Here is a 25,623-nt window from a genome sequence, read left to right as displayed (position 1 = left end):
CATAAAAACGTACAGAAACGTATTTGAAAGTGGAGGGGCCAAATATCAGAATCTTGAAAGGGCTTAGGAAAGGCTGCAACCATGGTTGACGGCAAGAAAATTTTTAGAATTATGGTGTCTTAGGGATGGCCAGAAACTGTATCTAAAATAGATTTTGACTGAAGGAAAATCCGAGGCACTGTATTTAAGCTTTGTGTTATCAACATACCCCAAAGTCTAATCTATTGTAATTTTACCTTGAAAAAGGAAAGGTCTTACAAAGTTTTGGAATAACCTTTATGATATAACTCGTAATGAAACTTTTTCAGATTGTAAAAGTACCCAAAATAGGATGGGGGAGAAGAATAACTAAAATACATTTATAAAAAACATTAACATTGAAATACCAAAAGAAGAACTACCAGCTAAAAATGAAAATTAAACATTTTTGTGCAGTCGGGGTATAATTTTGTAACATCTAGATTTAAAAAACTTTCTAACCGGGGGCTGATCAAAACACGTTTTAAAAGAATTTTCAATTTCGTCTATTTTTTTCTTTCTTAGTAGGAATGGATTATCCAAACGATCAAACTTTGAAGCTTTCTTGATTATTTTTATAAGAACAAATCTGTCTATTCTTTTTTTCTCGTATCCTCAAAAATGTTCTTTCCAGCTGTTTTTTCCCTTCAACAGCTGATTCTCCCTTTTGTTATGTTTCTGAGAAAGTTTTTTTAACAAATAGACCTTGAGAGTCAAGCTTAGGCCATAAAAAAACAAAACTCCGTCAATTTACTCGTGGTACAACTTGGACAATGACCGATTTCCACAATCAAATTCCCATATTTAATTTTTTTTATATTTCTTCTATGGTGCCGGCAAAAATCGACAAAGCGACAAAGCAACCAAGCTAAGGGCATAAAACAGAGTTGCAGCAACTTATGAAATGAATTGTTTAAGCTTCTCTTGTCTGAGGTGGTCTAAGAGTTCTCCTGGAAATATGGCTTGCTAGAAATAAAGAAAACATCTAAAAATAAGAATCAGTGTTATTTTTACATCGACAGCTCGATCAAAGGCTCTAAAGGTAATCCTTGATGATTGAAAAGGTGACTTTCGCGGAATCGCAATAAGCAACTATATTTTCATCATTGTCCCTATTTCCTATGCTGCAAGCAGGAAGGATTCAACAGGCAGCCATTAAAAATTCCTCATTTGCATATGGTCACGTGACGCTCACAATAGCGTGTGGCAACAGGGCGGATAAACATCTGCTATTTGAGCGAAGGATACTGAACTCACAACTTCGTCCAGAACTTAATCGATTTCGCAGCTTTGTGGCCCAAACCCGACTTATAGATACATCAAGGTAAGGACAAGGTACAGGACCAAGTATTTATCGAATTATTTTCGTTTTTATCCTCAAATTAGGCCTTTTCGAAAAGGAATTTTCGCGAACAGAGCTTGTGTTTAATCGCCCCGGTTGTGGCGAAATGATTTTGTAGTGTTTGGAAAGATGCATCCTTACTTCATTGCTTTCAGCAACACTCCAACAAACAGCTTTCAATTTTATTTTGCCAGTTCCAATGATCTCCTATCGTGCTACTTCTGTCAATTTTCACCTTTCTCGGCTCTACTTATCCTGTAATTATTTTTAGGCTGTTTGATTTTTCCCTTCTATCATCTTTATCTCGTCTCGTTAGTTTCTATTGAATGACTTTATTTAGCAGTTTGAAAATTTGCTCCAGAACAAACCCTACAGATCTTGCAAAGGACAGAAATATTTGCTTTTCTTATATCTCATGTCCACGTTTCAGAAATGAAAATCAACAGGAAGAGGAACATGTGATGAAAAAAGGCACTCTTAGAAACTGTCGGTAAACCGAAAAGTGGCAAAGTTTGACTGCTATGACAGCCGCATACTCTAAAATCATTGGCTGTATTATTGAAACAAGCAAGGAAGGTTTAGTTTTAAAAGGTTCTAATCTTTCTTGATTACGACAAACCTCGCCAGGCATCAACTTGTCAAACGAAGTGAATTTACGGAAATAACCCCTCAACAACTTTTAAGTAGCAAAAGGAAAATTTAAGTAGCAATTGAATCGGTTACTTTTAGTTTCAAATCGTTCCAATTTTTAATTTTTTTCATTGAAGTTACCGCTTTTACGCAACAAGATGCATAATTCCTTCTATACTTCAAAAAAAGGAAGAAAGAAAGGAACGATGAATGCAACGAGACTGTATTTTCCCAGTTTAATCTAAACTCGTGATAATAACATTTCGTTTTCTCTACATTGATTTCCTTACCGGGGGTTGTCTCGTCAACAAAAAGGCGTTTGGTCTAGTGTCCTTTCGTAGTCCCATAACAAGGTTTTGCACGCAGCTTTTGTGTCCAAAGGGGGTCATCTATACCGAAAGCTTTGGTCGTCTGCACCTAATTTGTGGGTAGTCTGCACACAATGTGTGGGTCTTCTGCACCCGATGCAGGCATCTTCTGCACCCAATAAGGCTGTCGTCTGCATCCAATGCGCGGGTCGACTGCACAAAATCTGCGTGACCTCTAAATCAAACGCGCGAGTCATCTGCACCTACCGAGCTTCCTGGCTACGTGGAAGATCCTTGTCGAACTTCGAAAAACGTTAGTCATACATACAGCGATCAATATGAAGACGGTCATTCTAGGGTTGGTTGTGTCTTGTACAGGGCCGTCGCGAGGCACCCGTTTACCTAATTAAAATAGCTTTGCCTGAAATTCTTTAGTTGCTGTTACAAACATCTGCAATACATTTGTCAATCTAACTCTGTATATAATTTGCAACTTTCATTTTTATATGATAATAACGGACTTTCCTAATAGTTTTGTCCAATCTCTATATCGGGACGGGCAAAGGAAATAGTTACTACCCGAGGCAGCACCATGGTTGCCGCCGAAGAAGCAGGAAATTTTTCGAATTTTGATGCTTCTAGTTCCATGAAAAATGCACTCGTTTAAGCACATTTCATTAAAGCAATCCTTCTAGTCCTATTTAAACTTATTTTTTTGCAAACAATTGAACACAGATAAAAATTATATTCCTCTTTCCATCTTAGCATGCCTTTTCAAGTTAAAAACATCTTGAGCTCATAGTGAATTGCAGTTTGCGCTTCTACCGAGAAACTTTAGGGGAAATGGACATAAGACACATTTTTACCTAAGGAGGGCCTGGATTTTTTGATTAAGTGCTAACAAGAAATCTTCAAATCTTCAAATCATTAGTTTGTTTACCTTCATTCATATCAAGGAATATCATATTTAACCAACGGAGTAACTACCTTTGCTTGACCCTTTATGACATGAAGGTCTCTGAAATACCTTCAGCGTTTCTTCCACGGAGCGGATTTTACCTGAACTTTCCTATTGAGATACTATTGGAGGGAGTTTGCCCCCGGTGGGGGGTTGCCCCGGTCGCGACGCTTGTAGTTATGTAGAGACGTTCTGCTTTTCAAACGATAACCCTCGATCATTGCTCCTTCGATTGCACGATAACCCTCGATCATTGCTCCTTCGATTGCTCGAATGAGTTGCAAAAGAATTAAGATAATATTTCAATTATCCTCTGTGAAGACAAGCAAATATTTGATTTATCCTCTATTGGCTATCATACCCAAAATCTCAAAATGAGCTGGCACCAAAGGCGCAAGGGGGCAGGTTGCCAGAGAATTCCTACCCTAGAAGTGATTGTGAAGTTTGCAAATTGGTATCTTACTGAGGAGGCTGCCGTAGGGCAGTGAAAATTCTTAGAACAAATTATGAACGTTAATGCGTGTTTTTAATAGTGGTTTTTAAACTCAATAAAGGACCAAGTTGCCTAATTATAATTTGTCATATAACACACAGGATCTCATCAAGTCCTTGGCTCAAAATACCAATGACCGAAAGTAATTTGGTAATTATTCAGGCAAAAACTACAGAAGTAGGAATAACTATTAAAAAATAATTCGCCATCGTGTGCTAAACAATCCCGTATACCATGCACAATAGAAAATATGTATTGCGCAACCTTCCAATCAAATATTTCATTTTATTTCATTTGTTACAGAACCATTCCTTTTAGAAAGAGTATTCTCCTTTTGCAGCTCTTTATGTATTTTTGTTCGAAGAAAGAGTGGTACATTTATGTCATCGCGTTTAGTTCATTGTGTCACATCACAATTTTCACCAACGAGACATGACTATCCAACAGAATCTTTCATTCAGCGGGGAATGAATGCTACTCTCACCCATTTAACCTCTCTCTCATCTCATTCAGCTCATTTGAAGTAAATCAATTTGTATCTGTGTCTGTACAGTGTAACTGAATAGATCAAGCTACAGTTCGAAATCGGGACATTCGATAACCCGGCAGTATGTGGGAGTCCCATTCAGGGGCATAGGAAGGTGGGCTATTTTTATCCTATGGATATTCTTTTTATCCTGGTAAAACTTTTGTTTAGGCGAAGGATCTATTTTTGTTTCGTTTGCCATCTTTATTCAATGGTTTTTGTTTGCCTTTTCAATTTGATAATTTTTACATATTTATTCATACCTGTTTGACGTAAGGGGTTAAAAACACCGTCCATATCTCATATCTGTTTTCTATAAGCAAGATCCCCATTTATTTCATGATTTTTACAGTCTTCCTTTCTAAGCAATTGTTCTTGATCACGTGACAGGAGGTCGCTCACTACAGTCAGAAACAATGCTGTTAGTTTCGATTTTATTAACCGCAGGTTTATTTGAAAATTGTCGTTCATTTACATTTTATTTCTAAACAGAAGCGCAATGGTTGGGGGGGGGATGCAAGGAGCTATACCCTTCTGAAGCATTGAAATTGTCAGGAATCTACGGGCGTTTTTCCAATATGTTTGAAATTGTTGGAAAATTCAGTCATTAGTCCCCAAAATTTTACACCACTGCCCTCCTTGTTATACACCAGTCGGACAGACAATGCAGAATTATTATGAATGTATGTAAAATTAAGAGAGTGCAGGGGCATTATTCAAGCTATCTTGTCAAATGAGAGCCAAGAATCGTGAATAAATTAATGACTGGATTTTTGCTTGTTTATTAATCATATCTACTATGCAACATCATTTTTGTTTATCATTAATTTGATTTGTGTCTCCGCCTCCTTCCCCGCACATCGTTTTTCCCATACTAGCTGCTACTTAAATGGGATTGTCATGTTTCACAACACGGTAAGATTTTTGAAAGTCTCTTGAATGCCCTAATTGGTTCCCTTTTAAATATTTTAGAACTTGCTCGATGTTGCTTTGAAAAGTCGCGCATAAATTATTCTTATCTGGAGTGAGACTCTGAAACGAATGGCAGCTATCTGACTGGTTATTAGGCCTTGATGCACATTACTGCTGCCCTCCTCTGCTGCCCGTAGCTAAGAGTTTGGTATTTACGTCCTAGTTTTGCATTGCATGGCTGTTTATTTACTGTCACCTTCTCAAAATAGCATTATTGTTACACTTGGCTTTTTTATCTAGCAAATAAAGATATCCTCTTTATAAGGATCTTATGAGCATCTACTCCCAGACTATAGTCAAATTCTCAGCAACACCAAATACGTAATATAACTGTTGTATTAAGTAACCACCAACATATCCTGTGTTTTTCGTCCATGTTTCACAAAAATGTGGGATTTGCTAAGATTTCTTTTAATTATAGGATTTGCTAAGTTTTCTTTTAATTATAGGATTTGCTAAGTTTTCTTTGCATCAGTCAATAGTTTGTGTAGGACAGGAGATTGTTTCATTATGGTGCAACAATTATCTAAACCTACGGCAACTGTTACAGTCATCCGTTGCCAGCAACCTAGGAAACCTAGGAAGCAGTTCAGAGTTGGGGGCTGGGGAATCAATGTTGTTTTTCTTTATCAAAATCAACGTATTTCAACATTCATGTAGATTTTTGATTAGGAAAGTGCATCTGTTGCATTTGCTACCAAAGAATAATGTCTTGGTTCATTGTCCTAATTAATATGGCCTTCTGAAATTTTCCAAAGCAATTGTTTCAATGAAATCAGACTGCAAACAGGCTGACAAAAATGATTATTAGGGCCATTTTCACATTTTGACTGAGTCAAAGCTGACTTTGATATTTTTTGAACGTCTAGAAATAGGGGACCTGGCATGTCTGAGCTGTCCAGGGGCCCACCATGGCTCTCGACGTGCCTGACAATGATATCCCATATCATATACCCGCTCAAAATTGAATTGGTGAATCTCCTAATCAGACCAGGCGTATATTACAGCAAGGGTAAGATTGTGATAACAAAGGACTTTTGTGTTGGTTACGAATTTTATTGTTCACCTCTTTATATTAGTTTCAAAGGACATTTACACCTCTCGTTTGTGTTGTATACAGATTATGTTGTTTACAGAATTAGAGTTGAGTAAAACCTTAATCATGCAAGGTAATAGGTTTTCTCATAGTTCTACTTTACGACAAAGATCTCTCCGAAATTTTTGCAACCGTAATATTTAGCTACCCTTACCCTCCGGTAAATCATCACTCCAAATATTGCCTCTAGAACATTGTCGATAGGACAATAAGAAAACATTGGTAACTAGATTTCCTATTTACTTCGTCTTGATTTTCATGACAGAACATCTCCCGTTTATTTTTCTTCTATTGATTGAAAATTTGGATCTATCCTCAATCTGTGCCTCAATGCTTCTGCAGCTTTTTCTTCTTCTATGACATGCCCTCATTCCTCACCCTCTTTACATCGGAATTTAAGGGCCGATCACGAATTGCCCAGGCCCCAGAAGCCCGTCTCGTGGCTCTCGGCGGGCTTTGCTCAGGTTGATTGAATTTGTGCTAATGAACATCTAAGTGAAGTGAGATTTACGTTCGTCCTCTTTTCAAATATTGCCAGTCACTATCAGGTGTACCTTGAATGCTTATAAAATTTCTTGGATGACCGACAAGCATTTCTTTTTTAGTTTTTTTTAATCTTTGTTTGACATTTCGTCATACGGGTGTGACAAGTCGGCAGAAGGGGAGAAGGCATTTTTCCCGCACTCTCTATTAATCATTTGATTTTTCTCAAATTTGTAATAGCTCACAATCACAGCTGTTTATTTTAAGATATTTTGTTCTCAGGCTTTGTGGTGGCGAATGTTTAGCAGGTGAATTTTATTTAAGAGATAGCTCAGTTTCTCTGACCGAAGATTTATATGGACCACTGCATTTTCATCGTTGTTTGCGAAAAGACCACGTTTTTGTAAGGCAGTCTTTTATTACGAAATATTAGAACAACAGCTGGCATTGTTTGCTTCTTTAAAGGTTTCGAGCAAGATGATTCCTTGCAAGGAAGGAAGGCGCAAACTTCGCCATTATTCGACCATGCATAATTAGCATGTGTCAAGTAAATTGAATAGCGTGTGGCAACAGGGTGCATAGGAAGTATTCAAGCACAAGATTTGGGATTGAAAACAGAAAGACGTTCGCTCTGTTGGCGTAGAAATCGCTCATTTGCCTTTAGGTACGTATTTCTGATAGATCTAAGTCAAATGGAAAAGAACTAACGAAGTTTTATCGAAGCAAATGTGTGTTGTCGTGACTCTGTTTTAACGTCGTCATGGTGTTTTCAATGGCCTTTTTGTAGGCCTTCGCGTCCTTTTCACATAGCCAACCTGCATTGCTTTGACTTTGTGGTTTGATGCTCGATGGTCGTGTTTTTACAAAAACACACAAGTTCAAGTAGTCGAAACGAAGAACCATTGCAGAAAACTCAATCTCATTGGTTTCAAAATCTCCTCCTCTCTCTTGTATACAATCATAAATGAAACGGTCCTGTGAGAATTGTTTTTTTACTTCAATCTGATGATTTGCTTTTTTTTCCATGGTTCACCAGTTAATCCCCAAGAAACAGCGACCTTTGACGGCGTTCTACTGAACAATTAAACAGTGACTTTTTATTCTTATCAAAAATCACGTGCTAAGGGATGGATATTCAATTATTACTTTTTCTATAAGCATCCAACGTTTCAGAATAGTTTTTCCAGGTTGCTTGATTGCAGCCCCCTCTTAATAGATTTCTAAATCCCTGTACAAATTTATGATCCTTTCTTCATTACCGGTATTTGCCTCATCACTTGGCTCCTCGATTGTAGAGAATAAACTATTTGTCAATGAGATATTCGATTGCAGTTAGCCGTTTATTTTGTCAGTCGAGCAGCAAAAATAGGCATCCATAGCCTACCTTATACCCTACTCTCATTCGTTCATTCCAATCCACTTTTCCACTCTCTCAAATCCTCTCCAAAGGACGAGTCAATTGGCTACCATATCTATGAAAACACCTTTAACCCAATTTAGATTAGGTATACCTTCCTCAAATCTGTATTTTATTTTCTTGACGAGTTTTTTTCTCTTACTCTTTTGCTGTTCGCATTAAGTGGTAGCGACGACTGAGTAGTTCCTTTTCGATGCTCCACACTTTCATGGGCTGTTAGATCTGCCGGGGAGACTGAACAAGTTGTTTATATAGTAGATTTAGTAAGAGTTGTGTGAGGGACAATATTTGTGTGATTGCAGTATTTTGTTAACTGTAAGCCAGAAATATTTCTTTTCATTTTCGCTGACCCATTCCTAGTCAAATTCTTCATGTCCGCTTCTGAGGCTCAAGCTCCAGTTGTTCGTTATCTGCGTGAAAGTTGATCTATTGGCGTTCTTTTGCTGTCCACACCTGTTGCCCCCGCCATTCAATGTCAAATTTACGGAAATACGTTGAAATTAATGAAATCTTTGGGAACACTATCCTGCAATAATATTAAAAAAATTACTTGATTATATATGACTTTTGCTCTGATGAAGCCCCATATGCCGGGGCGAAATATTAGCCATCTTAAATTATCTCGTGTTCATCGTTGTTTGTTCTCGGTGCCTTGCGGTGCTTCTTATTTTCTACTATTTGATTTTAACATGTAATTACTTAATTGTTTACGTACGTAAAGTAGAATGGTTTTTTCCATTCGATTTTGCAATAAACTGAGCAGCAAGGAAGACCTCTAAATGCAATAAAGCTAGCCAAGAACCTCGTCGTTGATATAGAGTTGATGGGGCAACTTGTCTCCCTAGTTTGGCAGAGATTAGTTGTTCAGATCTGTGGTCTAAACGTTTCATTCAACCTACCCCAAAACTGAGCCTCACATTCCCCTAGAATTATTTAAGTGTTCCAGCTCATTTTTACCAATTTTCATAGAACAGTGCTCATGTAGAAAAAAGATATAGAAAAAAGGAAGGAACAAAGGTTTTTCATACGATTCAAGCCCTCCCACACCCTTAGCAAAACAAAATACCTTTCTATAAAATCTTCTGTTTTGAGTATTTCAATTTCCCTCGCCCCCTTTTCCAACTTCCATGGGATCCCCTAATTACTAAAAAGGATGATAGGGAAGGAGGGGCGGCGGCATTAAACATACAAAAGACCAAAAGCAAGGCTATTTCTGTATTGTTTAATGTACAACTTATAAAAGGGCTTTAGCCCCCAGTCCCTTCTCCCGGGGCCCCTGCTATCACCTTTACTTTTCAAATTTAAGCCGCTTTTCATTCGTTTTCTCTGTCTTCTTTCCCTGACACGCTCATATGCATCTTGTAGCTGGATGTTCGTGTTGAAATCGATGTTTTTTCGTTTCCTAGGTTCTAAATATCTTCTTGAAAGGCCCTTTCGTCATGCAGTATGTTAGAGGGATAAAACAGCTAAATCCTCACTTGATTTGCATTCTTTGCGGAGGTTATCTTATCAATGCTACAACGCTGATAGAGTGTTCTCATTCATGTAAGTATCCAACTTGTATTGTCTTGCTGCATATCTAAATGGAGTTTAGAGGGATTGACACTTATGAAGCAGTGGTCCATCAACTACAGGGCACATTGGGCACTGTGCCCAGGACCTCTAGCGTTAGATTGTCCCTAAATAATTTGGCATCGTCAGGTTTCATCGGAAAGGTAATCTATAACGCATGATCAAAGTCAAATTTGTTGACAAAAATATTTTAGTTCAGGCCCATGTGCAGCAATCATCACATCATCAGATACGCACATTTCTATAGAGGCCCCCATTATTCAATAGAAGGAGTTTACTTAGAATGCATGTGGCAGCAGGGAAGTGCCACCTCTTAATGGTACTTTTATTTGTATATGCTGGATTTTAGGCATGTATTTTGTCGTTGTGGGTACACACCTTGAGATATGGATAAAATCTTGCGAGTTATTAATTTAAGACAGAATCACATTCTACAAAAAACCAAAGCAAATGACAAATATGGCAATAGTTGTTATAAGGTTGGAGCTTTTTGCTTCTGGTTAAGTTTTTTACCAACTTTTACTCCCGTTTCATAAGAAATAATCCTTATTTGCTACGGGATCCAATATAATATTAGTTGACACAACTCTGTCTCCTTACCTTTAACGAGACCGCTCCACCGCTCCATTCCAGATTAAGTAAGATCAGAAAATGATTCCTCTCTACGCTTCTTGAAAGAGAAGGACTTCAGCATAAAGTAAAATTAACCCCTGATACTTTTAGAGTATCAGTAAACAAACCTAGGTTCAATCTTTAGTGGCGAAGCTATCGGGGGGTGGAGGGGGATTTGGTTTCCCCCCCAATTCTTTAGTTGGTGCAAATATTCCCAGCTTTATTGGTAAAATTGTCTATCGGTAGGTGAAACAGCAATTCAATTTCCCTTTATCTATGTCTTCATCGGTAAATTTTACTACTCATGAACCTCCACCCCCCCCCCCTAGTCTGTAAGGTCAAGCTACGCCACAGATAATCTTTTCTGTGTCATACTCTAAAACAAAAATTCTTTTTGCATCAACGTGAATTTGCCACTTTAGCTAAGCCTATCTTTGTATGGCGTTCGATGTTTGGAGATTTAAAGCTGATTGGGAGCAATTTATTAATATTCCAATGCCTTACTAGAAAAAATATCTGATTATGATAGAAACACTTTTTCAAGAAACACTATATGATGAGGCTAGGGCACCCCTAAACCTACTAGAATAAATTACAGGACAGAAAATTCCAGACCCACCCCTCCCCCTACATTGAGACAGATCTAGATTTGAATTTTTCTGTCAAATGCATTTGAGCCTTGTACAGGATTTCCAATAAATCGGTTTTTGTAATGATACAACCTTCATAGCTTGCTTGCAGCCATTACCAGTATCACTCACTCGATCCGTTTGACATCCAATAGTTTTCTTAAATAGTATACAAACGTGTTACATCTCAGAAAGCCATTTAACGTTTTATCGGTAAGCGATATTTATCCTTAGCCCTATACTATTCTCTCCGTATTAACGAAACTCTGTGACCACATTACTGAAAAGCGATTTTCCAATTTCAGTTTGCAAGACTTGTATTGTTCAGTATTTGGAGACCTCTTTCAACTGTCCAGTATGTGAAACAGAAGTACACAAAACTAAACCTCTAGCCAACATAAGGTAATTCGATTTATACTTTCAATTATTCAGAAAGCAGCAGTCGTTGAACACAATTCTCTGTTAAACCATCAACTGAATGGGGTGCAGCAAACCAGGTTACAGGCCCACGTGATTCGATGTCGGAAATTCCATGGTGATTTCTGACCTCTACTACCCTGAATGTTTCTTTGTGAATTTGCGATGTTCCTCTACTGATTTTGATACCGTTTTGATAATGTCAACTTTGATGCCATTTTCATCGGTTTGCGATGTCCCTCTACTGTGTAGATTAAGTCATCTTTTCCTCTACTGTTTAGAATAAGTCATCTTTCATGGCAGAGGGCGGTCCTTCACTTGCTTTTAGCTAGAGTCTCCGATTCGTGCATTTCATCCGTGTCTAAATTTAAATTCATTCTGTACATGCCTCAGGCTGCAAGACCATCTAAAGCAGAATGTTCTAAAGGTTTGACTGATGATCTTTAAGCAAATTGCAGTTGCTTTGAACCTTGGAACCTCCGGCCTAGTAGTATATGATTGGAAAGGGTGAACGCCGTGTATTCAGGATGTTTTTACTTCTGGATTTTCCAACATTAGAAAAATACCAACTAACAAGCAAAATAATATCATTTAATTTTAATATGCCTATTTAGTTTATAGGTTTCGCCGTAACAAACGTGTTGTCCATTGTTGTAATGTGATATCTGCACTGTTAAATTGAATGGTTCCACCAGGCCAGAATCCATGGCTGCTACCGTGAGGCTACGTCTCTTGCAACATGCAAACAAAACCTATATGGAAGTAGGCTTTCTCCCTCGGATTTGTAGTTCTATCATTCCGGTTTCAAAATCATGCATTTGACATTGAATTGGTGGAGGGGAAGTTAATTTTCAAATGAAAGAGAAAATATCAACTTTCCTTGTAAAGTCTCAACTATTTTTGTCCGGGTTTGTAGCTGCGAAGTTTTCTTTTTAATGAGATGGAAAAGACCGTCTTTAATAATTTACATTGCTGATGGATGGATTTTTATTATGATCATAAACCGTTACTTAAAAATATTTTAACTGCGAGACAGTAAGAATCTTTTTAATAAAATGACTGTTTTTCTATTTTCATAGATCTGACCCAACTTTGCAAGAATTAATCTACAAACTTGTTCCAGGCCTTTATAAACGTAAGTCCTCTTTGATACTTGTTTTCTAATACCAATCCTACCGTTTTTCAAGCTTTCCATTCCGCTAAAATTCCACAACATGGTATATCTGACAACCAAGAAAAGCCGGCTTTTTACCAGCTAAGTTAAATTTTTTCAAACAATATTCGGGAGAAAATGTTTTTGTAAGCAAAAATTAGTGGTTTAAAATTTTTGGTGGACTGGGATCGGAATTTTATTTTAAGATAGGTGAATTTTGACTTGGAAAAGTTCTGTACTTTTCGAATAAAGCAACTTTAAATGAAAAGAGGATCCATGTATTTTTAATAAAAGTAGTCGGAAATAGAAGCGCTTTTTACTAAATCTGAATTATATATTTTCTTAATTTTCTTAGCTAGAATGACGGACTCTATATTCTTATGCTCTCTATGAAACCCTATAAGACACTTCTTCTTAGCAATCGTTGCCTGCACTCATTTCTGGGTCATTCCTTTGTTCGCTTAAAACGAAGATAGGCCAGTCACAAAATAACCCAAGAACTGCTTCTTTCTAACTGCCTTGATAATTCCACCAAGCCTTATATTGCCTTAATTTTCGTTTGCTGGCGATATCATAAGTTTTTTTCTAATTCTCAAGAAAATTAGCAAACGTGAGTCATTGAGAGTTTTCCATTGGTGTGCAGGGGCCTAATTATGAAATTTTGAGGGGGGTGGGGGGTGGATCATCTCAAGGGACCAGCTTCCCATGATGACATTTTCTGAATCAATGTTATTAGGAATTGAAAATGTTTTGTTGTTTCAATCAATAGGTCACCCCCCCTAGAGACACCCTATAATTTGCACCAATTAAAGTGTTATCCTATTCTTATCCTATTCTTTCCTATTCTTTTTTCCAATTTCTTTTCAGAATGCTTTTTTAATTTTTTCAAAGCCAATGCCCTGTGCTCTTTTTAAATCTTGCAGGGGAAAATATCAGGTTGCTTGTGAATTCAGCAATCAGGCGAATGCCAATATTGAAACCGTATTTTTTTACTTTATTTCAGAGGAAAAGAAAGCTAGACAAGTATATGAACTAAATCGAGAAAAAGATCGTTGGAGTAAGTATTGCTTTTGTCCTTGCTTTCCTATTCCAAACTGTTTGTTTCTTTGACACGATAACCTTCCTTACAAGTCATCACAACCGTTAACATACTTGTGTGAGTTTATCTGCAGTTTTGGCCGTTATTATTACACAATAAGTTATCTTTGAAATTTTTCGTATCAGAGAGCACGCGGACATCATCTTTGTTAACCAAATACCTCTTTTATCTTTGTTTTCCAAGAAAAGCTGCAGGTACAGACATCATTCTATGTAGCAGTTACAATGAGTTCTTTAAAGACAAATGTTGATATGAATTTGAGGCTGATATTATATGATAATTAGAGTGGTAAAATAAGTAGCGTCCATTAACATCTTTTAATTGTTTTCAAGTTGACAAAAGATATTTATACTAAATTGTTGACTGAAAATCAATTATTTCTTGTGTTGCACTTTTTGAAGGCTGGACGGTGACATTGTTATAACTTTATCATAACAACACTTAGCTGTGAATTATCATTCTTGTTCTATCTCTTCTTTATTAGTATCGATCCTACATAGGTTTCTGAAAATGGTATTCAAAGATTGTGACAGTATTGCAGATATCTACGTCAATAGCCATTTTGAATTGGCTGCTCTAGTTCCTAGATGATTAAAGCATAGAAACGTTTTATCATCAAAATATATGTTGCTTTAAATTTAGAGATTTAAAAGAAGGCGTTATGAAAAAAGGAAATTCGTTATACGCCATATGTAGTTATATTATATAAAGTTTGCAATATTAGGCATGCACATCTAGAAAAAATCCTTTATTTGTTATGATCTCCTAATTGTGACAATCCTTTTGCAGATCAACCTGGTGGATCGTCAGAAAGAGACCCTGTGCTTGAAGATTATACAAGAATACTTGTGACGCTTACATATTTTAGGTAAAAGCAAATCATTTCAACTGAACTTCAACGTAATTATGCAAAGAGGACATGTGTTTTGGTTTTCAATTTATAAATTTTGGTTCAGAAGAGTGCGCTCTTACTTTTCCCATCATCTGGTAATATAAATTATGCATATCTAGACAGTTGTAATTGCGAAGCGATGAATAATAGGAAGCTGACTTGTTTTAACGAATTGTCAAACCTTCTTAATTTGTCATTTTATGGCTATTTTTTGTTTGCAGGAGAAAAAGGCCTAGAGCTGTTCGCAATGACAGGGTAAAATTTTGTCAGTTGTCAGTTTTCCATATTCTCTTAGAAGGAAACAACCCTTTTTGAGCTTAAATTTAGTGTTTTCAGACCATAGTATATGTCATATTAGTGCCTGAATTTCTTCTTTGCTTGCAACATCAAAGTTTGCATAATGAGTAAATTACAAGGAAATGTCATTTTTACACGAGTAAACTTTCCTGTTATCTAAAGTTTGTAGTTGATTAACTTTGCTTACCTAAAACTTCATTTATTTGAAAAGCTTCTGTTCATGTAATTGAAAATATGCTAGCTTTAAGAACCTCTAGATAATGTTTTTCTGTTTCTCAATTTGAATTTAATGTAATTTGCAAGTTATAGCTGTTAGTCAAATTTCTGTCTAAAAGATTCCTCAATTTCTCAAGCTGCTAGAAGGATGCAACGAACGCAATAAGGATCGTTCATGTATAGGTTATCAAGCACTAAAATAAAGGTCACTATTGTATTAATGGATAACTAAGGTTGTGAAATGTATGTGAAAAAATGACGCTTACAATGTTGGCTTAAGCTAGGGAAGACAAAGAGGGTATTCTCTTGAAAAGCCTGTCTTTCTTAGTATTCTTGTCCGGTATGGATTATTCAGATGCTTTTCTCAAGGATATGCTTCCATTTCCATTCTCATTTTCGGGACACTCGCATCGTTAGTGATAGAACCCACCTGTCACTTTCCGACTTTGCTCATCCCCAGCTAGCAACAGCAACGAATTCGGCCAATCAGCCAGCATCGCATCAACGTCAGCATATTCTTCAAAGAACATCTCATTTTCTTTATCATCCCCTTTTAAGTAAATAGCTAATGATAATTATATTATTTTGAAGGATGATTCTCTTTGTGACAATACAAAACCTTTTAAAAATCAGTATTTAGTCTGCACTTCGCTTTTCGTATATTGAGTTCATTTATTATGAATACTCTCTCTTTGTTGCCAAATTTACCATGCATGGGTTTATCAGTGAATACCTATAATTTGAGCTGTGCTTTCAAAGACATTTCTCGCCTGATAATTTCATCCCATATTAGGTTTGACATCTGACTTTCTTTTTATGTTCAGGTCACAAGCATGTTTCCAACTCGTTTTCTCTGCTGCCCATTAAACCTTCCAGTTCGAGTCATGAAGAAATTTATTCTCAAAAAGTTTGACCTGCCTTTACATTGGGATGTAAGTACATACGAGTTTCTAGATAATTGATAGAAAATGAGGTTTTTTACCATTCCAGTTGCTGTTTACAAGTGGAAGTTACTAGTCAAAAGTTGAATTAGAGAATCTCTCAGGTTGCTAGCAGAATATAGTCAAAATAATCGGCGTGCGACATTAAAAGCAGTGTGTCGCGCTGCTCATTGGCAATTTTGTGTTGAATTTCGAGGGACCTCGAATTTAGAGAAGCGTGACAAATTAGTACAACTGATCAATAGCAACTAAGAAGCGTCCTTTGTTGCGAAATGAAAACTCACTGAAATAGAAATTTTGTTCTTTGTTTCGATAAACCAATGAACGGCGCGACGTACTGTCTTTAATACCTAGATAACTATATTTGTCTTCATGAATATAAGTTACTATTGTATGAACTTACTGTCAAACCATTTTTAGAATGAGTTTAACTGATCAGATTTCAAAAATCATAATGTTGTAAAAGATAACTGGAAATGAATTTTTCCAAAACGAATCTTTCTTTTAATGTATTTCGACGTTATACCTGTAATTAAAACCTCAAGAATATCACTGACTGCAAGATTCCTAGCTTGGGCATCAGAAAATTTCCAGTTAAAGATCTGGCTGACAGAAAAAGCGTGATTAAGCCTCGGATAAGTTTATTTTTAAAAGACAGCTTGAGTAATCCAGGCTGCCTCGTTTGAATGATGATGTGTTCTACAGATTGATGTTTGGCGCACAGATGAATCCCTTCTGGATGATTTAACCTTGGACGACATTGTAAGAATTTATGGAATATTTCGTGAGGTTAGTCCTAGTTTCCTGACATTTTACTGTTTTAGCAAACTTTCTTCTGTACTTCGAAAAACAAGCAATCGCAAATGAGGTGATAATAAATAATAAAATCTAATTTGGGTGTGGTGTATTTGGCAAAAAAGATATTGCAAACAATATTTCTCTTGTTTTCATTTGAATTACTGTGCGTTCTCAACAAACAGCCTGTTTGAAGCTAGTTATTTAACTGTCAAGACCTTTCAGATAAGAAGCATCGGATAACGCTTTGTGTTTTCTGATTGTTGAAACCTTTTCATTCAGCCGGTGAACTTGACAACCCAATTTCAGGGTTTTATGTGGTTTTGTTTATCATTTTATGTTATCCATTTTATTATTTAGAAAGGTTTCGTGAAGGAAAGGTTTGAACTTACGGTAGATGTTTAAGCATATTTCTCAAAGCAGGCAGAAAAACATAATTACACAAGGAATTTATAATTTAACATTATGATTAGAAAACAATGTTTGTAGTTTCTTATATCAAAGAGACTACCACGAGCATCTTAACTGCAAAGAAAGAGACAATCATTTGTGAAGTTGCAAGATTCCAATTGTATATTCGTCCCTTTAAGGATGGTGTCTCGGTTGTGTTAGCATCCTTAAATCCTATGACGATAGGCTGTAGGAGTCGTAAGTAAGACGGAACGGTTATCATGGACCACAAATGCTAACAGGTGAATCCTGAAGATGTTTGAAACGTGAAAATCCCTACTTGTCAATGTGTACATAATTTAAAATACCAACATGTATTACTGTTTGCATAAGACCCGCCATTAGAGTTAAATTAAGGGTAGGAGCCTTTGCGCCAAAGCTAATTGTTATATTCTAAGAAGTTTATCGAGATCCGCGAGGCTCATTGATGGAAATCTGTTTTAGATTGTTTTGATGTATTGTTATGTTTCATTTCATTAGAGAAAACCGTTGGAAATATCGTTCAGTGTTACCCCAAAGGACGCCGAGGTGTTCCAGGGCGATAGTATCGCCTTAAACAAAACAGTTCAATTTGACTTGAAGAAGGAATCAAATGCAGCCAGTACAATCGCAGCGAGGAACATTTTAACCACCACCCCGGACCCGTCTGACGACGAAGATGGCAAAGACAGTAAAGAGAAACAGACAAAGGACGACAATGTTATGGACGTAGATAAAGAGGAAAATGACGGTGCTAACAGTGGTCTGAATTCTAGTAGTCTAGCAGAAGTTCACGTTACTAGCTAGCAGTTTATGTTACTAACTTTATTTATGGTATCAAGGAGAATAATTGAATGCAGCTGTTTTGATTGGAATAGCTAGAAGACATAAGGCGGTTTTACAACCTAAGTTTAGCAAAATTGGAGGTACAATCCTAGCCAAAAGTCCTCGGAACACCCTTCAGTCAATGAAAGATTTTGAGAAAGTAGAAGTTTCCTGCCGTAAGATACAGAGATATCACCCCCCCCCCCCCCTCCTAAAAAAGGTTAGTTGAGAAGCCTGTTACTTAAACTAGCTGACAGAGTTACACACATCGGATGAATTCTGAGCTTTGTGACTGTTGTTATTCAAGATTACTTTAATGGGGAGACTACTGAACTTATGCAAAATATTTGTGTAGTGCACCAAGACTTTTGGCAAGCATTGTAGCTTGAGTTCAGATATGTATTACTTTCCCAGAGGTTAAATTGCAGTCTAAAATCTAATTGCAATCAAGCAGTATATTTTGCAATTGATGAAAGCACAGCTATTTGTATTCCTGTTTTACTTCTGCTAGTGGCTCACATCTGCAATATATTAGATTAAGATGGTTTTCAGTTTTCTATTGGCTTCTAATGTCTCCTCCCTGTGAGCAAGCCTGTTTTCTGGCGTATTTTATGTCCCTGGTCTCAATAGCGGCACAACAGACTGTAGGGGACATGTCTTTCCTAGTCTTTGGCGAGATTTATTTTGTTTTTCGTCTAAAGTTGACGAAAATGTTTTTGGGGAGTGATGATAGTTCCACAAGGGCATTCTTTGTGGTATAATTCTTTGATTTAAGGTTTGCTTTTACATAACTTCAAGTTTTCATTGGTATTACCTTTTGGTAAAATGGGGGTTTCTTGTTGGTCAAAATGCATTTTCTTACAGGAAAAAGGCCGTATTTTTCATTTTGACCCACCCCTACAAAGTCTGGCGGCTTACATCAACCTAGCATCTTTTCGAAACAAAATGGAAAATATACTAGATATGCATATGTTTAATTATTGGGATTCATTTAAAACCACATAAGACCATATAAAACTATAGAAGTAAGTGAGTTAATACATGTTATAGTGTCTCTTAACAGCAATCATAATTTGTATTTGTGTAGCATTTTCCATAGAGATTTCTAACCTTCTTATAAGTGGCAGACATGGTATTAAAAGACTGCGTAATTCCAATGGTATACGTTTAGTTTGTAGATTTCAGCATCTTTTTGCAAAGTTTGTTGTATTGAGGTGACACGAGGAATAGCCCACTTTTGCAATTTCCAAATATAACAGCCTTTTGTGCCATAATTTCATTGTTCTTAAAAGATCTTTCAATAAGATAAATCATGTTTTTACTATGATGAATGCCGCTTTTCATCAGAATGAGGTTATTGTTATCATAATGAGACTCAAGTTAAAAAATTCTGATATTTGATGCAATATTTTTGCAGCTAAGCAGGGACAGAGCAAAATGAAAAAAACAATTAGAAAGAGTAATAGTTTAGAGATATCACCTAAGATTGCGGTTGGAGCCAGGCTTAAATGTGTAATGACTGAGCCTACTGATTATACTGTCGCCACCAATAGCAAGTTTACATTCAGTCTTTATCCACGCCCTTTATTCTGCATTCTCATAATTTTATCTCTATGTATTATGTACATGTCATATCAAATCAAATATATGATAGGACTCAAAAAAGTGATAAATTCACAGCAAACTGACCCATAACGATAAGTCATGGTTAGCAATGCGAAATGATTGTAGAATCTTTTCTTCAGAACTGCATATATTCTTTCACAACTGCATTTTTTGTGTAGACTTCTATCTAAAGACACACTGGCGGCTAGATTTGGAAACATAAATTTTTGAAATCAAGGCATAGCACCGAAACATCGGGGGTTGAAGAGATAAAAAAAGGGCCCACGAGTATTTTCAGATCACATTTTATGTTTGCCACAGTTTTCACAATTTTTATACCTGTATGCTTTCATGCATTGTTAAGAATTTATAAAAATTATTCTATTAAGAAAGTGCACCCCTTTAAAAGCAATGTTGATGCGGTTGCCTTCGGGCCCGGTAGCCCGACTGGCCAGTCCGTCCTTCCTGTACGCTAAACAGTCCTGCATTCTGTGTTTGATACTAGTGATATAACACCGACACTTTGAAGAAAAGTAACATTTTGGAGGACATATGGAACTCTTTGTTTTCATTGTTTTTACGAGGGCTTTCAATGGCTAATTTAACAGAGGAAGGACGAGGAGTGTAGAGCAGACTTAAAATCATATCCTTAACTCCGTAGCAAAAACTTCAAGAGCACTCTTTTCTACCTATTCCTCTATAGAATACTTAGGTTAAGGCTTGTGTTTACATGCTGACTGGCAACTGCCCCGCCAGATCCAATTTGCTACATCATCAATGAAAAATCAAATCTACATTTTGACTCAACCAATTATGACCCCTTTAAGACCAGCACCCATTGTATTTCTGAAATTCGTGCTAACAGGCTAATGGGAGGCCGATATTAGGCCAGTTTGTTAGTTCTTAACGAAGATGTCTACTTGAGAGTATTACTGAAGTGTTCATCTTGAAAATCCTAGAAATTTATAGCATGGAGCAATTTGCAAAAGGAATGCGATACATTCACTGGTTAAATTGCAATAACACAAATCCTCAATTGGCCTCTTGTAAAAGCCCCCTTGAATAAGCCCCCAAAATAACGTCTAACTTTAGTGCTTATCGAGACTCGTGAATAAATCGAGATGCAACAGAAAAATACACCACTTTTGTCTATGATTAATGACATTCAGCGGCAAATGAAAAAGCTTTATAACGAGTCATTAGCGAAGAGACATTGAACTAAAATACCTTTTTGTCCTTTATCTATTCTTTGGTTAGACACTTTAGATGTCGTTCTAAAACGAACATGGGAACATCTTGTATTTTTAACGGAGGTCAAGGGAACATTTTGAGAAAATATGAAGAATTTTTAGGGAACATTCAAGAATTATTTGGAACAGGGGCAATTTTTGAAAATTTTTAGGAAACATTGGAGCACAGACCCAATGGCCACAAGTGAAATTACAAACAAAATGTACCTTGCGAACATGTGCTACAGAATGTGCTATTTGTATGGCAACTTGGAGACGACATTTGTAAGCCACCCTCATAAAAGCCCCCCTCATATTAGCCCCGACTATAAAAATGTCTCAATTACTCAATTAGGGCCTCAATTAATAGGCCCTCGGGGCTTATTCGTGAATTTACAGTACATTGTTGTACAATCAATTGAAAAAACTATTGACTATGATTGTTTCTTGAGCTCATCAAGACCCGTTTTTTGTTGTTATGCTTCCTGTGATCCGTTGTCGTGGTTTGTTTTCCCGTCTGGGTGGCGACCGGTGTTGTTGCTGTTGTTTATTGATCTCTTGACACTTGGCAAAGACAGTGAGTGCCTACTAGCGAATAAAGATTTATTTGTGATTAAAGACAGGCAAAGCACTGCAAAATCAGCATATTAGCAAGGTAAGTTGCTTTAGACGCATATGTTTTGAATTACAATATGTTTCGATATCGTTGAAAACGTATTTCCTTGCATGCATCGAAGGGAATGTCTTCAGTTCATGGAAGGCAGTTACAAACAATATATTAATGAATTGTTGGTCGTGCTTTATAAACTTTGTACGTTCTTTACCCATTGTTTTGATTTTTTCGGTAGATATATCTTAATGTATAAGCAGAAATATATTTCCTGTCAGAGATCACCAGTACATTAAAATTTCAGTGTTTAAATGGCAATCACACTGAAAGTGATTTCCTGATGGTTATGATGCTTAAGGCAGTTAATCTTTCCTTAAAATCACCCTGTCTGCCAAAGTTTTAATGGCAATCAGATATTTGATACATTTCTGGTGATTCCTTAAATCTTGTGACTGTGCCTACTCTGTTTTGTTTGTAGAAAAAGGCTTTTTTATCTAAATTTCTTAATCTCATCTTCATCAATCGATAAGGAAAGCCCAAAAACATTGTAAGGTATCATTACATCTGTTGACTCAGTTTTGATATATTTGAAATTCTGCTCAAACAAATAACTACCTGAAAACAGCCAATCACAAAAACCAAAACACAGGAACAATATTTCAAAAGAAGGTCCACAAAAAACATTTACTCTCGAAAGTGCATTCCTTTGCAAAAGCATGGCCTTAATCCATTAAAAGTGCCAACCTTCAAAAATTTACTCTTCCCTCAAAAAATCTTGGATGATAAAAAACAGTATAGGGATAAAGATTGAAATTGGTTATGTTTCTAAAGAATATGGCACTAAAGAATATGTTTTTTCATGCATACATTCATAGATGTATTTTATTGCCAAAATGTTTGCTTGTAGTGTCAGAGCTTGTAGTGTCAAAATGTTTGCTTGTCTAGCATCTATTATCATAGCTTGAAGCTTTCCTGGAACAATGAGGTCAACTTCATGCTTATGTTTCCCTGTTTGACTTTCAAACAGTTAATTTTTGATGAATAACACTTGATGAAATGAAGAAAAATTTGCCCCTTAAAAAACATAGTTACTGGATAGATGCTTGAAAATGGCTTTGAAAAAAAGTAAACATTTTATAACATATTGGCTAAAAGCTTTTTTGTCTGACCTTCCTCAGAGCATAAAACATCAGAATAGATTTAAGGGTCTGGAAGAACAGATAAAAAATATATACCCAGTTGTTGATCGAAATAGGCCAATCATAAAAACTCAAGCACAAGACCAGGGTATGGTTCCTTCCAACATGTGAAACAAAACTGCCCCTCAAAGAGAACAGCCTCTTCAATCTTGTAGGTCTGGAAATGTCAGATGAACTGAGGGATGTCAGACAAATCTGTTATAAATTTTGTGCTATTATCAAAGCCATTTTTAAGTTCTGGATAAATACTTGTCATGAGAAAACCAAGAACTGCTCATTGGTTAGCTAACTTATATGCACCTAACTATTGTTTGTCAAGTCAAACTTTTTACAAGGCCAAGTGATTCAATAGAGGTCAGCTTTGATTTAGGTTTCATTTGGCTGTATACCTCTACAATAGAGCAAATCAAGTATTTGGGGTGTACAGAAGAAAAAATGTCAAATGTGTTGCAGTATCAGAAAACAGGACTATCTGTAGTTCAAGCAATGACTTGAAGTTAATATTATAGGCAATCTTTCTCAATTTCCACAAGCAATTTTCAAGTAAAATAATCATATATTATGTTGTTTATTCAGCAATAAAAATCATCACAAAGCTAAAATGTTACATGGTATAACTTAGACATAGTGAAAAGTACAATTAAAATACAGTGTCAGAATGTACAGGTGTGATTAATTCAGCTCTCAACTTGTTGGTGGTGGCTTTAATTACTTATTTCGATAGCTTTTGAGCTCTAAGTTGAAGGTGCAATCACCTGTAACAGAGAACACCACTTAAAATTGTCTTTTAAAGGGTTAAGTACCTGTTCTTATATAAATACACGTTCTGTTATTTTTGCACTTTACCTTCTTTGAAACTTTCACATTAGATTTTTAATGAAAAAGAAAAAGAAAACACATTGAGCACTTTGTACTTAAAGAAGAGCCTGACATCAAATTTTTGCCACACCATAAGGAATTTGGAAAACACTCCATTTTTTAAATGCGCTTGAAAAAGCTATGGCTTTTTTACATGGCAATATTTGACTAATCAAACATTTTTTTGGCTGACCCCATTCTACAACTGTCTATTTCCTTCACAATTCCTCTTATATTTATATTCTGAATTGTGTCAGGTGCTTTCACTTGACCTGTAAAAAATGATTTTCCAAAGTTGTTAGCAAGTTTCATAAAATAATGAACAGTATTCAAAAATTTATGTGCTCCTAGGAGCAAAATCACTAAAATCTGTTTTTCAGTATTTCAGTTTGTTAAGGATTTAAGTACTTAAGCATTTCAGTATCTATTTTATTTGAAATATCTAAAGTACATGAATGACTTAATATAAACCCTTATGTAAAAATATTGAAAACGGGAAAAATTGGAAAAAAATTCTGCATAGGCGCAAATGAAGCGAGCAAAAGAGTTTGTACCCCCCTGAGAAACTAATTTTATTGCAGATTTGCACTTTTCTCAGATACCAACTTTCTAAACATTCAGGAGGGCAGTCACTCCTCTTTGCGCAATGCTCCCTACCCTACTGAAAAGCATACATGCTGCTGTTATGCTGTGTATTTTTCTATCATTTATCAAAGAACTGCATTGTTTTTCAAACATTTATAGTTTAACAGGTAATCATAAATTGCTACTTGCCATTTAAACCCAAACATTCCTCAATTGGGCTAACAGATCCTGCAAACTAAGAAATACAACATTTGTAATTTTTTGTCTGTTTTTTTCTTCAAATATAATGATAAAGGCATTTGAAACCATGAGATGCAACAGTTCTCTTGAAAATATTACTATCTGTTAATTAATTTATAATTTTATTTTTTACTTTTTTATATTCTACCTAATTGAAGCTAATATTGTATTCATTTGCTATCTCACTTGCCAAATTTAATCCAACCAAGACTGATTGTTTTATCTTAAGAAAAATTAACCAAGTTTGTTGATATTTAGGAATAGGGAAAAAACATTCCAATTTGTAGCATAATACATTGGTTTAGGTTATCAAATAATTGTCAGATAGAAAAATATCAGATAGAAAGGACACCAGCTGCTACTGAATGGGTAAATATGGGCTCAGCCCTCTGCAAATTTTAATTCCTGCGTTTGCATTATTTAAATGCTGCCCTCTTCTAATAGTGATATTTTCCTTGGGTAACTTAAAATAATATGATATTTTTTCAACAAAAAGTGGGATGATTTTTAAATTACCTCTAAACCACCATTGATGCTGTCAAAGCCATATTGGCATACATGGATCTAAGCTTACCCATGGTGATTTCTTATGGCTATAAATAGTAACCTATTTTTTGCTAACTATAAATCATGGACATCGTCCTTTTCATAATTTTCTCCAATCAGTCAGCCTAATATAGCTGTTCCGAAGTTTCCTCAATTAAATCCCGTTTATTTAGCTATTACCTCTTGATTTCATTGTCGACAGACAAATTTATTGGTTCTTATTTTGCCCTTCTATTTGCATTTGTCATTTAGATCCGGCATAAATAACATATTTGTTTAAAACAAGCAATTTCATCACTTAAGGTCCTTTTAAATATGGGCAAACCGACACCTGATGCTCTAGTTATAACAGGAGTGGATGTAATCAGATTGTAATATTATATAGTAGCGGGCTATTAATTACAGTAGGGCGATTCTCTTTCATCACTTTGGTTTCACCAGCTGCAAGAGCTGCGCAAAAACCAAGCACTGTTCATAGTCGCGAGACTATATCGACTTTGGCAAGTGTCGGCCTCATGTTTAATGCTCTTCCTGTCAGTTGGCGATTACCTGTTGTTTGTTCACCACCAAGAAATAGATGCAATTAAAGATCTAGTGGTTAGTGCTCTAAATAAATATTTTACAATATTGT

At 36.1% G+C, this 25,623-nt stretch overlaps 2 protein-coding genes across 5 annotated transcripts in view; both read left to right on the top strand.

The window, feature by feature from the left end:
• The first annotated feature begins 1,197 nt into the window (after positions 1-1,197).
• Positions 1,198-19,854, top strand: LOC135682917 (polycomb complex protein BMI-1). Of its 3 annotated transcripts, none has more exons than XM_065198017.2 (10): positions 1,198-1,342; positions 9,650-9,788; positions 11,362-11,458; positions 12,553-12,608; positions 13,630-13,683; positions 14,515-14,593; positions 14,839-14,872; positions 15,955-16,062; positions 16,777-16,860; positions 17,797-19,851. In XM_065198017.2, the coding sequence occupies exons 2-10, from the start codon at positions 9,683-9,685 to the stop codon at positions 18,100-18,102; spliced, it is 924 nt and encodes a 307-aa protein (XP_065054089.2). In that variant the 5' UTR covers positions 1,198-1,342; positions 9,650-9,682; the 3' UTR covers positions 18,103-19,851. The 3 variants fall into 3 exon arrangements, with proteins under 3 accessions (XP_065054089.2, XP_065054091.2, XP_065054090.2); XM_065198019.2 differs by having other exon boundaries at positions 1,206-1,353; positions 17,797-19,854; XM_065198018.2 differs by lacking the exon at positions 1,198-1,342 and adding an exon at positions 1,374-7,490 and having other exon boundaries at positions 17,797-19,854.
• Positions 19,855-21,483: 1,629 nt separating this feature from the next.
• Positions 21,484-25,623, top strand: part of LOC135682916 (transmembrane protein 198) — a 30,851-nt gene continuing 26,711 nt past the window's right edge. The window contains exon 1 of one of the 2 annotated variants that reach the window (XM_065198009.2): positions 21,484-21,609. The gene's annotated coding sequence lies outside the window, so the exon portion shown is untranslated. The other variant, XM_065198015.2, reaches the window with a different exon arrangement.

Source organism: Rhopilema esculentum, chromosome 16 (assembly GCF_057945365.1).
Source record: "Rhopilema esculentum isolate cy_ngs chromosome 16, ASM5794536v1, whole genome shotgun sequence".
NCBI lineage: Eukaryota > Metazoa > Cnidaria > Scyphozoa > Rhizostomeae > Rhizostomatidae > Rhopilema > Rhopilema esculentum.
This window is presented reverse-complemented; position numbering and strand designations above follow the sequence as displayed.